At 34.1% G+C, this 14,897-nt stretch overlaps 1 protein-coding gene across 1 annotated transcript in view; it reads right to left on the reverse strand.

Annotated features, from left to right (window-relative positions):
• Positions 1–14,897, reverse strand: part of MALRD1 (MAM and LDL receptor class A domain containing 1) — a 229,147-nt gene that overhangs the window by 137,207 nt on the left and 77,043 nt on the right. The window contains 3 exon segments of the mRNA XM_066316924.1: positions 2,069–2,282; positions 3,147–3,257; positions 6,748–6,904. Coding sequence (XP_066173021.1) covers positions 2,069–2,282; positions 3,147–3,257; positions 6,748–6,904 — 482 coding nt within the window.

Genomic DNA, 14,897 nt, shown 5'->3' on the forward strand with positions numbered 1-14,897 from the left:
CCATGGAATCTAGATGTGGACCAAAACAGGACAGACAGCTACCTCAAAAATTTCAGGCTGAAATGAGATAAAGTATCTTTTTCTTTGAATTTTAATTTGTGAATATCATAAAGTAAAAAAGTTAGAAGTTTTTTTCTTAAAAGCATGGGCTATTTAGCAAAACTATCTTCTCTTTTACCTTTGTCTGCAAATATAGTGCCATCTGAAATAACAATGAAACCAACCCAAACCTGATGTGCAAAATTATATGATTATCTTATATGAAAATCAAAGATTGTAGATTAACTCAACTGAATGCAACTGCCCATAAATTTTTTCCTAATCATACTTTTCCAAGTGATTTAGTTCCTTAATATTTCAAGATAATTCTTAAAAAAATTCCTTCCAATATTTACAAATTCCATCTTGAGTCACTAAAATTCATGTGTACAACTGACCATTTTATTTTAAAGACAAGTTTTCAAGAATCAAGATTTAAGACATGAATACTGATACCCCTGCTAATGCTGTACATATTGGGTATTACCTAATCTGAGTTTAGAGGTCCTTGTAAGATCTCTATGTTCAACAAAGAGAAATACTCAATCTACAAGACAATTTATTCAATCTAACTTAAACAACTGATTTTAAGTTGCATAAACTTCACCCTAAAAACAAGTTACTCCACTGATGAAAAAGAATTTAGGCAGCCTGCTTAGAAGCTCAAATTACTGCAGATGACTGAGGACTGGCATATTAAATGGCTTCGGTGCTTTTAAAACACCATAATGCTTCATTGTAAAGCTTAAACTAAAATGCAGTCAGGGACATTTTTAAAAAGAATTTTACAGGGTTTTTTTCTTACCTAAAAATAATAATAAAAAACATGCTAGAGGAAAGCATTCGCTTTCTGGGGCTGTTTCAGTTCATGCCTTCCAATGGGAAAGTAAATAAAATAAGTAAATAAAAGTAAATAAAATTCTTATTGTAGTGGTTGGAAAACTGAATTCCGTTGGTTTATTTGAACCATTTTGCCCTAAATGCTTCAGAGGAAACACAGACAATGCTGAAAACTCAAAAAAAAAAAAAAAAAAAAAAAAAAAAAAAAAAAAAAAAAAAAAAAAAAAAAAAAAAAAAACAAACAAACAAACAAACAGAAAAAACACCAAAGCACCAAACAGAAAATCCATTAATAATTTAAAATTTCAGAAAGCAAAAGTCAAAGTTTTGGAATATTTTTTAACATAACAACTGCAACTTGAAATACTCTTCATTTTTAGTTGCAGAAGATCTGAACTGGACCCTATATAGGTCAGGGATGCACTATTCCTGGATTAGAAATTGTTAAGTAGTTTAGTAAGTATGAAAATAATTTGCAAAACATGGTTTCTTTGAAATGTAGCTTAACTTTCATAGGATATCAGCATACCTTTCCTTCACAGAATTGTATTCACTGAGAATTGATAAACTGAATTCATATCTCAAAAAAAAATGAGGCAACTATTAATGTGGTACCAAACAATGCAGATTTGATTGTGTGAGCATTTCCCACATTTGTAGTAGTAAAAAAAAGGAAGTGTTAATACCATATATTGTGATCCAGGAGGAGCTATTTGATATGGAACATCATTCTTTGAATCAGATACTACACATGATGCTTCTTGATATGTCATGTAAAACCAAAATTGTACAATATTCAGATTAAAATAATTTGCTGATACCTGACAGCCCTTGAAATATCTAAGGAGGTAGATACCTCATCTCCCAGAGTTATTATGCTTGGATTATTTTTTCAGCTTTAATACATTCTTTTCATATGGAAAGCAGGATAATTTTGTTCTGCTTTTAAAGACAGCTGCTTTCTGAGTTATTTTAAGACATTCATTAGCAGTTCTTTGCATTTTGTATTGTGTGATTTTAAATTAAATAATAATAATTTCAAATCCTTAAAAGCCAAGGAATACAATTAAATTATTACCTTCTTGTTTGCTTTCTTAGCTGATGAGTTGTCAAATGTATTTCAGTAATAAAAATTCACAGCAGGCACAGTTATTTATGATAATTATATTAAAAAAACTATCATACTTACTGCAAATTCTAGGGCTTTCATCTGAGTTATCTTCACAGTCATTTACAAAATCACACAGATTATTCTTTGGGATGCAGTATTTGTTGGCACACATGAATTCCTCTGATGTGCAAGGTTTGTCTGAGATAAGCAGAGGGGAACAATCTTCAAAGGTAATATCATCCACTGCCACATCTCCCATGTAACTGACACCACGTTTTGCCCTGAAAATAATCTAATAAAAATTACAGAGCTGTTACAGTAAGCCACTGATAAGATAGAGTAAAGCTTATACCCACAACATGAAAATAACAGAGACTGATGGTCCTCACAGATCTTTTAATTTGAAGTGGTCAGTTCTCACTGTCAAAGCATAATTCTGCAAAATCTTGTACTACAGTTGGTACAGATCTGTCACTGCAATTATTGAAGGACCACCTCCCAACATTACCAAGCATACAAAAAAAGGAAATAAATCATGCCACTCGAAGAGATACTAGTCCTCACTCATCCTGAATTAATAGCAAAGGTTCTTCCTACTTCTCTAAAATCTGAAAAAGACTAATCTGTCATTCATCATTTATTCCCATGAATGTAAAAATAATTTTTAAATTTCATTACATTTCCAAGACAGAAGTATGAAGAAACGTAACTATATTAAGAGTATGATCCTTGGGGATTTTTGGTTCTTTTCATAAGTCTTGCACTAAGCAAGTATCTCTGAGAGGTTTGGGAATCTGCACCAATGTCAAAGCAAACATCATGTTCAAGATTCTTTTTTCAGAACCCAGATGTTTTTACATACTGCACACTAAGGAGAAAGAAGTAGAGTATTTTAACCAGAGTTGGATTTGAGGATAGATGGGATTCTCAGTCTTAAAAATGGATATCAGTCTGAGATTAAAGAGGAATGAGAAATCTCAAAAAAACGAGTCCAGCTCAGATAATGAATCAGAGAGCCAAAAGGATAATTTCTTCTATGAGGGAGGAGACGTATAGGCATGGTGTCAAAAGGGAAATGAGAAGGTGAAGAATGCTTAATATAGAAGTATAGAATATAGACAGCTCTCTAGGAAGCATATCACATAGGAAGACACACCTGAAAATCTGAACGAACTCCTAAGAACACTTCTGCTCTGTTCCACTGAGGACCTTGGCTCCCACTTTGAGTCCACAATTTAGAAGTCTTGTTGCTGCTTTTATAGAGTACCTATAAAAGAAAATTATTCCAGGTCATAAAAAAAAAAAATATTTCCATTACCAAGTCACTTAAGAGTTCTATAATCATATACAAGAGTACAATATTATCTTGTACAACTAATCTCTATTCCACCATTAAAATTCACAAAATCATAGAATATCTGAAATTGGAAGGGGCCATCAGATCCAAATCCTTACTCCTTGCAGGACTACCTAAAGCTGAACCATTCCACTAAGGCTGCTGAGGTGCTCCTTGCACTCTGTCCGGCTTGGTGCTGTGCCCGCTGCCCTGGGAGCCTGTGCAGTGCCCAGCCACCCTCTGGGCGAGGAACATTTTCTTAATGTCCAACCTGATGCACGTGGATTTGTCAGTATAAATGTTATGAAAAAGATGTTTTAAGATTTTCTGATCTCATAAACATACCCAGCCCACAGCCTTACTGGACTAACATATCTCATTAATTTATCCAGAGCGGCCAGCAGTGAATGAAAATGGTTCATTAGAGGGTTGTGATTCAGTCGTATAACGTGGAAAGAGGGTTAACAAGACTAACTGAAAAATATATTTTTCCATGCATAAATTTAACTGCTCTTCCAGGGCGAATTTTCTTGTCCTGATTCTTACAAAACTTGTTTTTTCTACAGATACTTTTTTTCTTCTTTGATAAAGACAAAATTTCATCTGTCTTAGCAATGAAAGACTTTTAAAACCCCATATCCTTGTAAACAGCAAATTGGGGAATAATGATGATGCACTTCAACATGAGCAGAGAGTCCGAAATATTCTTTGGTCCAATCTCTTGGGCATCCAAATTCAACTGAGCTGACAATAACAAGATGGGTGTTTGATGATGTGTGTCAAGCTGTGTCTCCAGCCAGTACTAGCAGAGCTAAACATCCATTCACCAGTTTCCTGAACTACTTCTGCTTTCAAGGATTTACTGCTACTCTGTGTAATCTTCTTAGAGCAGCCCAGGCATTTTTCATCCTAATGAAAAAAAATTTTTTTTTGTTCTAAATTTATGCAGTCCCATGAGTGTATATGATATTGCATAACAGGTACATTCTGCCAAGCAAACAGCAAATCCTCTCACTAAAGAGCTTTCATTTTATGGGTAAAGAAAAAGGAATAGATAATATATTAAATTGGATAGAAAAACAAATGCCTTCTGACTTTATAGACAGGAAGATCTGGCACAGAAGACATGAATTCTGAGTGAAAATAACTAAATTAGTGAGAAAGCAATTACAGGTATTATTTGAAGTAATAAAGAGTTTTGAATAAGAAAATATCTTTTTTTACTCTCAAATACAAACAATATATTTACATAAAGGTAGATATTTGTGTTACTATACACACACATTTCTACAGATTGTAAATTATCTACTCTATTATATATCCAATTCCTTCATCATAAATTCATATTTTCTATCATATAATGATAAAAGTTGAAAGCTTTGGAGTAAAACATGGCCATTAATTTGTGTGCTATTAAAACCCAAGGCTTCCCTGTACCTTAATGCATTTTGAATCTCTATGCATTTCAATTACATTACAAAAAAGCACATCTAATGCTTTGTTAGAATTACCCATGCCAAGCCAAGAAACTAAATAAAAAAGGTTCCAGCAAATAATCAAACTGAGGTTGCTCAGGAAAGTGACAGCAAATCAATGTTTAAGAAAGTAATAGGAACACAGAAAGATAGCCATTCATGGAAACTGAAGAAAAATATCAGCAATCCAATATGGCATTTGGTGGCATGGATGGGGACTTACAAGCAAAAGTTGAAAAAAAAATTAGTAGTCTTAGGGGAAGATGTGGATATAAGTTCTTCTGAGCTCAGAATATTTTCAGATATATTTCAGATATATTTTCAGATATATTCAGAAAATATTCTGAGCTCAGAAGAACTTATATCCATATCTTTTGTCTGAATAAGAAGAACTTATTCAAACAATACTTAGAGCCTTATTTATATAAATAATGAGAAATCACCCAAATAATTTTATATTCTAGTTATTCTTACACCCATTATTAATTGATTAATCGAGCAATTGAAACCAGGGAATTAGTATCAGCGTGCAAAGGTTTCATGATTTTTGCTTTGTTACACCTTAAAATTAAATAAACTGGGGATGAGGGAGCATCAATTAAAGAATAGAGTGAAATTGTAATCAGTGTTGAAACTGAGGAAAGAAAAAATCTGTAACAATTTGCCTTTTGTGCTGGTAATAGTGGGCATGGCTCCATAAAATTTGCTGTTGATTTCTACAAGTCTTTAGATGTAATTCCAACTAACATGGGTTCTTACACTGTAAGGAAGCCTGGACCCTCGAGAATGGAAAGAAGTCCCAAAGTACATTAATTGGTCCCAAGCCTTAAAAGTGAGGATGAACCATCTTTATCCTCTGATTCCCCACTGATTCTGATTAATTAACATTTGACCACTTGCCAAGCAGCTTAGCAAGATCTTTACCTAGTTGGTAGAAATTTAATAATATTTTTAAAATGTGTTCATGAAAAATTCAAGAAAACATAGAACATGCCTCCACTAAATACCTAGCAACTCACATGCATGGCATGTAGTTCAGCACATCCCAGACTGCATTTCTTATGTCAACACAAATATTATTCTTTTTCCCAAAACAACTGAATTCTGTCACATTCTATTATAATTTGTTATTCTGAGTAACTCAGCTGGTGAGAATTTATTTGTATATTTAAATCCTCATGCACTGCCCACATCCAATGTGATACTGACTGCACAGGTGACTGGGTCACTTCTATGAGTAGTTTTTTCAATCCATTCCTTATGCTGTAGGTATTCCACAACATTCCTGGGAAATCCCATTATAAGCTCACAGCTGTATGGTAAAAATAATTGTTTAGAACAGTGTTGCTGTTTTATTAATTTCTTTCTGCACTGATTTATTTTACCTAAATTTCCTCTAAAGAGTGCTTTTATTTTAACTGTAATGAAGAAAAGGGTATGGGAAAGCAAATTTATTGCTTATATGCCACAGAAATCGTTCAATTCTGCTTACACAGATATAACTAACCTGTGAAATAGATGTTCAGCTTTTCAAGGAATAAACTCTTTCTACAAGACATTATGTCAAATTTTGATACAATTACTTTTTTTCATGCTCTCACAATAGCCAAAGACCTTGATGTTGTAATATCTATTGCTGCTTTTCAGTATCAAATGTATCTGTGAGATACAAATATTTTTCTTATATGGAAGTTCCAACCATGGCATGTCTGTAACAGTCACAATTTTTGCTTGTTCTAGAAATTTATCATTTCTCCAGTCTATTTGTGCTAATGCTTCTTTTATATCATAACATGTTTAGAGCAGTAGAGTGCTAACAATTGTTAATTTTTTTTTTTTTATTAGCAGCCTGGGCTTTAATGAAACTAAAAGAGAAGGCATAAATTTCCTCACAGTAATTTCATGCTGAAAAGCAAAACAAAACAAAATAAAGAGCATCTCCGTACCTCCAGAGAACCTATTGTTGAACCATTCATGTGGTTCCAGAATATGATTTTGCATCTGGGCCCTGTAAGGGAGATGACTGGGGTAGCAATATCAGCTGTGTTACCAAATTCTCCATTTGAGCTGTCTGCAAAGAGATACCAGCCTTCTTCAGTGCCCCTGCTCAGAGAAAAAGGGTTATATTTTATTAAAACAAACATTTAATCATAATTAATTTAAGATTGCAATATTTCCTTAGATAGTATGTGCTGTCTTTGTGTCCGAATGCATCTTAGTGTGTAGCCAGAATCCAAAAAAACTGTTTCCAAAAGGGCTGAAGTCAACCCACAGGATCATATAGATGTGGGCTAGAGGGACTCTGGGTTTCCCTACTACCCTCTTTCCTCAGGAAATTTAGAGGGTTTGGTCATGGCTTAATGTCAGGAACACCCAAGATATTGGATGAAATTTTGTCTCCTGTGCTGCTGGAAAAGGTGAGGTGTCTTTGAAGCAAGCATCAGACTCTGACTGTACAGAGAGACCAGAAGTGCAATTCTAGTGTTTTGGGTATTTTAGATTTAGCCCCTAAAAACCTTCCTCTCAAATAAAAAAAAAAAAAAATGCAGCTATTGACCAAAGATAAATTTCTCTTCTCTCCAACACAAGTGCTTCATGCTCAGTACTCCTCAAAAGAACCTTTCCCAACAAGTGCTTACAAACCTGACAATGTAACCCATGTTTTTAACAAGGGCTGGTATTAGGTTTCCTTTCCTTTTGGTTTTCCTGACTGGCCAAGTTCTGAGCAACCACTCTGTAAAGCTGAATCACTACAGCTGTGAGAAGACAATGACCCTACCCAGCAAGCACTGCCAAGAGAAACACAATATGCTCAAAGATGTCATGACTATCAGGCTCTTCTGAAAATCCTGCCTAAATGGAAGAATAAGGAATTTGCAGGTTTCTGACCCTGTGGTCAGAAACAGGCCTTCAACATGGTCACAAATCAGAGACTGTTTTTTAGCTAGACTACTGCTTCTACCTCCCCAGTGTCACATCAGAAAAACAAAACCAAAACAAACAAAACAAACAAAACCAAAAACAAAACAACAAAACAAAAAACAAAAACAACACAAAACCCCAAAAACAACAAAACAGAACAAAACAAAACAGAACAAAACAATACAAATTCCAGCCAACCAATCAAAAAGGCAACGTTTTAATGGGACAGACCTTCATTTTGCATAGATCAGGTTTGTTACATTTGAGATCACTGAAAACTGCTCATAAATATAACAGAGACCAAAGTTTATCTGGGCAGAATCCTAGGGGAAAGAGGTAGGATCTGTGAAAATCAGGATCTTCTCTACAGCCTTATTTTCCTTTTCATGGAAAGACAGATAAGAGAACTCCTGGTGATGCTTTTCTTTTATCACTGAATCCTGGCAATTCAAACATTTTAAAATTACTGCATGCATTTACTTCATCCTTTAGCCTAAGTATTAAAACATTCTTCAAATAAACTGCCTATAGTATAACTAATAGTTGAAAGCTTTGAAAACTCACAGTTACAGATCTTTCAAGAAGTATGCAAATGGACAATTCATTTTTTTTCCTCCTTTCTGCTGAAGAAAGCTCTTATTTCAAGGCAGTCATTTTAGGTTTCTTTTTCGCCTTGGTCCAGAGTATTCTACCAGAGTCTGGTTTGGAGCTAAAAGAGGACCCAGTTCTCTTAAGGTTTGCAAAAATATTGAACTTCTAGGAACTCATGCCTTCAATGGCCCAAGGGTGTTGTTGCTGTATTTACAACAGCATTCAAAAGGACTTGTAAGAAGCAGAATGATAAAAAGCTCTGAAGAGCAATAGCATTTACTTTCCAGAGTATTCAGTATTACATCCATGCCTCACAGTGAGATTAGTTTGAAAGAGTGGCAGTGTACAATCAGCACTGTGATGAAATTCAGTCATCCATCCCTTGTTGGTATGTTCTGTCAGACACAGGCAGGCCAAAGATCACAGCTATGCCCAGGTCCTGCTGTCCCATGGCACAGCCTAAGACAGCTGTCATTACAAATTTTTGACCTTGTTTCAGTGTTTGCTATAATACCACACTTAAAACTTGTAAACCAGATGAAAGTCCCTGGTATGAAGCACTTCACAGTGGTGGTATGTAATTACAAGAAGATTACGGTTATGTGAGCAATAATGGGAAATGGAGGGATCAGAAAGGGATGGGTAAGTTCATGTAGTGATCTACATGTTGTCCTTGTGGACTTTCACTCCTGTCATGGAAATTTTTACTCTTAGGACTACAAGACTAATGTACTTGTGACCTATCCCATATTTAAAAGGAAAATCTTTTTCTAGTGAAAATTAACCTGCATCATGTTTGCTCACGGAACAAAGAAATTTCTATGTCTTGAATTCTTAAGCTGCTTGGTATAGAAGAAACCTGCATGGAATTTCCAGGGAGGTGCATGATCTGCAGGGGGAAGAGTTTGAACAAAATAATGAGTAATCATTCTGTTTGCAGAGAGTTCAAATGCTAGAGGGTCCATACCTCCTGTGAATGCAAATTTTTTGGCAGAGCCAATTAACATACATGCAATCATCTGTTTAATTTGCCAAGCTCTGACTTTGAAAGTAAAGGATTTCTTAGCTGGCCCACTATTATTTTACCCTAGTAAGAAATACGCAGTGACTATATATTCCAAAGCTTTCCACAAACATAAATCAGCAAGTTCTCTTACTCTGCCAGATGATGTTCTTGTCTTCACCCCCAACCTTTGTTTTTTAAGTGATCTTCTGAGAAGGTAACTTTCTTCATTTTGAGAGTTACTCAACTGACCCATCCTTAAATTCATTTCTTTCCTATTCCATAAAAAGGCTCCCTTGAGTTGTTTTTTTGGTTTTCTTAAATGAGACCTCAAGCAGTTGATGATAACAAGTGTAAATCATGGTATTTTTCAACATATATAATAGTGAATGAATCTAGCTTTCAGCATAGATTTTATGTAAGTGCTGAAATTCAGCAGAAAACAGGCAGGCTCCCCAGCTAGTAGCTGCAAAAGCTCAGGCCAATTTAGAAAATTAACCTGTGGAAAACCTCTCAATTGGCAGCAACATTAAGTGTCACTAAAATGTCAATATTTACCCTTTGGAAATAATTAATTTTACCTCTGTACTACAAGCATTCCCTACACAAAAACATTTGTGTGGCAGTCCAAAAATCCTAATTAATTTCAGAGGGAAATTCACAACATTTTAATGGATATAAAATTTTCAACATAAGCAACTGTCCAGTATTTTCATACTTGTCTTAGTTAATAGCTCAATATTTCAAAATGTCTTTTTATGTAGCTGGCAGGGATTGGACATTCATAGGAGAATTTTCATGCTATTTCCCCCTTCAAGGCATTCAAAAGAATATAAAAATTAGGGAAAGATTAGGTGGGTTAAGAAAAGTTGAAAACCTAACAAAAAATTAGGCCCATCTTAAATCTGTCAATGTTATGAAGTAATGTCTCGTGCTGTGAATTACACATTTCACAGTACTAATTGTTTATTGTTGCAATGTATTAAAGGGAATTAAAACTTATTTAGATGAACTTTCTTGTACAGCAAGTTCAAGCTCTTATTTAATGAATTTTTGGACTTTTAAAGTGTTAATTCATCTGTGTGTCCTCTACTAATTGTTTGAGAATCCCTGACTAAACACTTAAATGGACTTATGAAATACCCTTTATTCATTATTTTTCTTTAGGACTGAAAATTAAACCTGATTAGAAAACAAACAACTCTTTTTCACTAAAACGTTTGAATTTATTTCCAAATTTCAGTGATAATGAGAAACACAAACAAAGAGAAAATATAAACTGGAGAGAGATATTTTAGTTTCCTTAGAGCTATAAGTATCCCAATGTTCAGCACACCACACTAAATTTCAAAATGCAGACAGCAGCAGCCTCCACATGCATTTCCATTTTTGCTGATTATATATGTCCATAAACACTGTACAGTATCTATACAGCAAATCAGATCCCCACACCTACTGCAGTTATTATGCATTGAAAGAATTATTCTTCAGCTCTCCAACACCATCTGTCTGGGATCTGCCAGGAGAGTGACCTGCTATTAGAACAGATGGCTTTTTGTATAGAAAAAAACCAAAATAGTGGTCAAGAAAACCCATTAGGGCGCTAGATGACCTTCAAAAGAAGAACTCTCTTTAGCAAAGGGGAAGGACTGTGGGATATTGAATACATCAGGAAAATCTGGGCCATCAAAGCTCAAGCTGATGGTTTTAATCAGTCAAGACAGTCCCTTCAGTGTGCATTTTCCACATCCTCCACATCCTTTATCAGGGTAGTGGGGCTGTGGGAGATGCCTCTCCTCTCTAGCTTCTTTACCCCAAAGCATGGGTAACCAGCAGACAAAAGTTTTGCTAATGTTAATGCATTTGCAGGGTTTTTTTTTTTTCATAAATTAGCTACTATTTCTAGCTAAAAACGTTTCATCAGATTTCTGAGAAAAAAAATAGTTAATAAGTTGTTAAATTTTAACTTTGAGTTCCTAAAAAAATGTATTTATGAGAAAATATTTTTAGTTTTGTTACTTTTTTTCTTGTACTGTCATCAGAATATAGCATTGATTTTTTAATGTCTTATATATTTGGCACAAGGTGGGTGCAAACTGTGATACTTAGATGTTTCCATCATGATGACTTCATTTTCTGTTGATTCCCATTGATTCCTGTGTCTTAGTGTTAAAATCAGATGATATGACAGTTCTTGTAAAGTTTAAGAAGGTATAAAAAGAAAACTTGCTGTATTTTCTAGCAACAAACATTGCAATATAAATATATACATTCAGAATTCATTATTACGATATTCCAAAGGAAACAGGCAAAGACATGAGGACAGGTTAATCTTTATGTATTCATACAGAGTCAAATGTAACCTCAATATTAAGTGTAAAATGGGGAAGCCACATACATATTGTGCCTTTTACTTGAAATTTGCCTGTAAAGTGGGAAACTGCTGGAATTGGTTATTCCAGAAAAGACTAAGTTGTCTTATTATGATGTGACACTTTTTTTTTCTAGTAACTTCCCACATCCATTATATTTAATATTAAGTCTTAATAAATTCAGAAACAAAAAATGGAGCATGATTGTCATTCCATAGTAAAGCAGTCATAAATTTTTTGGGAGACAGCTTTCTGAAAGGATGTCGTAGAGCTATTTCCTATTGCAGGAGGCAACCTCTACTTGTATTCACAGCTGTCTGTAAAATGCTGGATGCCAACAGGACGAGTTCTTTGCATAGTGCTAGAGAAAAAAATTTTATCTTGAGAATCTACACTTTGTCACGTGAGTACAGGATTGAGGTTCAGTGGTGATTTCAAACTGAATGGAACCAAAGGAGCTTAACCCACCAAAACACAAGTCATACTGAGACCTGCAATTGGACACTGACATCAGAAAGCTGCTCAAAAGAAAACCACCAGAAATATTAGAAGGAATTCTTGTACTAAATAAACAGTAGCATATTTATTATTAGATTCTAAAAATAGAAATTCCAAAAGAAAATTTCTGTCTGTGACCATGCTTCAAGTGTATCAGATAGAACTTTGATGCCTTGTTTTTAGGTAATAAATATGAATTCTAGAAAGAAAATGAACTGGCAAAGTTTTAACCACACAAAATTATTAAAGTCTTCACTGTTTAATTTATTTTCATTTTGAGATTAATCCCATGCTCTGGCATCCTTACATAAGAGGTAAAAAAGGCTTTGGGTATCTTCCCTTTCTTTGTACAAAATTAAGTTTGATTAAATTATCATTGGTTGCAATGAAAAAAATCTGACATCATCCAGCAAATAATTTCCGGCCTTTAGCTTATTCCTAAAGGTAGTTGGTATTATTTAAGTTGGACACACAAGGAAAAACAACCTAACAATCAACCCACAAACAGGAAATCCCAAGGAAAAAAAATAAAACCCACACACACAATACTTTATAATTTTTTTCTCCTCTTGAATTTCTTAGACTCAAATTTAAAACATTTTTTTGACTGCTGAAAAAATTCTGGGCTTAAGTGTATTATTTAAAACTTCTAATTTTGCCTAAATTTCCTTTCTTGAATTCTGATAATGATTGTCTGACATAAAAGAAAGACAGATGTATTAAAAAAAATGTTCAGCAGAGAGCTATTTACACAGCAATAATTATCATGTCAGCTTAGAGTTACATCTCCACGTCCATTTTTGTTTTGATTTATTAGATCTGATGCATGAATTGCCATACCAATTAAGTGACTACAAAGTTTTCAATTAACAGTTGTACCCAAATATCATTAATAATGTCAAAGAATTTGCTACATCACTAACAAGATTCTTTAAAAAAGGAAATAAACTAATAGACTTATCCATTTGCTGGTGTCAATTTAATACAATTGTTTAAGCCTACACAGACTGATACTTTTATTGTTGTAGTTTTTAGAAACCTAACTACACTAAAAGATTCCATTTGCTAAGTATAGAAACATGTCATAGGAGCTCTACATTTGTATATAATAGTGGTCATAGAATTTTCAATGCACAATACCAATGTCACCTAGCCCTTTGCTCAACACATGACAGATTTTTCTAGCTCAAGCCAGGCTCCAATGGCAGATTCCCATAGTGGCTTCTATTTCTCCAGCCTTGGTTTTCTATATACATACAAGCTGTTCCCTCTATTTGCAAAGTAATTACTTTCACTTAATTAATGTAATTACAGCTTCAAAGACTCACACCTTCACCTCACAAGTCACCATGCTACATGTGGCTAGCCCAAGTACTTATTCTGGGGAAGCAGATGGTTTGATTCCAAGTATTCACAGGTATTTTTGCTGAAGGAACTCATTGTAAGCTGCACTGCCAACTACTCCTGCATCCAAACAATTCTATACATAGTCCATATTTTATTTTAATTTGAAAACATACAAGATTCCAGTAACACAGCCTGCCTCATCTAACTAGTGGAAATTTGGGGAAAATGGATGAGAAAATAAAACTAAATGTTGCAGTGTTTTAATTCAACAAAACTGCTGCTCTGCATCTCCTGTGGTAATCTGGAAGTATTTATTTTCTGTACTTCTCTATAGGCCAATAAACAAAGGGAAGGGGGAAACCATGGAACCAAACTGCATCTCATATGAAACATCACAAGAGCAATACATTACAGAGTTGCCTGAAAACTGCAGTCTCTGTGGAGCATTTACTTTCTCTTTTCAACAGTCCTTTTCAATATACTGTTAGTTGCATTAAACCCTGAAAATATGTTGAAAACCAGTAACAGGATTCCATGTATCACTGTGCCAAAGCAAACCTATAATGGAAAGGTTGTGAGAGGATTTACTAAGAACAAATATAGAGTTGATATTGGCTATTATACAACAATTAAAGAGCAATGAAAGATTTGACAGCTAATTTATTGTAAACAGTTGCTCTTTTTTATGGAATACACTTCCTTTTCATATATAATGTAGAGACCTAGAAACAACTAGACAGTGTTTTAATTCTTTGCTATTGTTGAATGATGTTTTGTGGGTTTGGTCTTGTTTTTTTGGGGGATTTTTGTAAAAATACAGTAATTTTAATGAAGTAGACAGTGAAACTAATATATTGAGCTCATTCTTTATTAGTGATAGAAATTCAGGCTGAGTAAATGCAAAATAATGTCACTTTAAAGTAGTAGAATATAGGAAAGGCTTTGTTGAAGTGATCTTAATTTAAAGACCATCTTTGCACTGTATAGGCTATTGTCACAGAAAGTAAATATACATGTCACTAGAACCAGGCAAGTATTTTTCTGTTCAGAGTAATTACACTGGGCAGAAATTTTCTTATTAATGAAGTTGGATAACATTGAAAATTGTACTTGACACATTTGGTAGTTATCTTTAGGGATTTTTTTTTTTTTGGAAGTCTTACTGTTACTTTTAACTGGAATACATTGGATTAATGCATTTTTAACACATATTTCTTAATTAGAAAAAAAATAACGAAAAAACCCCACACATTTAACAACAAATATTCATGCAGAAAAGCTAATTTTTGCTCCTCAAGATAAATCAAAGGAGTATCTTTGGGGAAGCTAGTAAGTATCTTAAGCAATATACCTAAAATAAAAT

This window comes from Sylvia atricapilla, chromosome 1 (genome assembly GCF_009819655.1).
Source record: "Sylvia atricapilla isolate bSylAtr1 chromosome 1, bSylAtr1.pri, whole genome shotgun sequence".
In the NCBI taxonomy this organism is placed as follows: Eukaryota; Metazoa; Chordata; class Aves; order Passeriformes; family Sylviidae; genus Sylvia; species Sylvia atricapilla.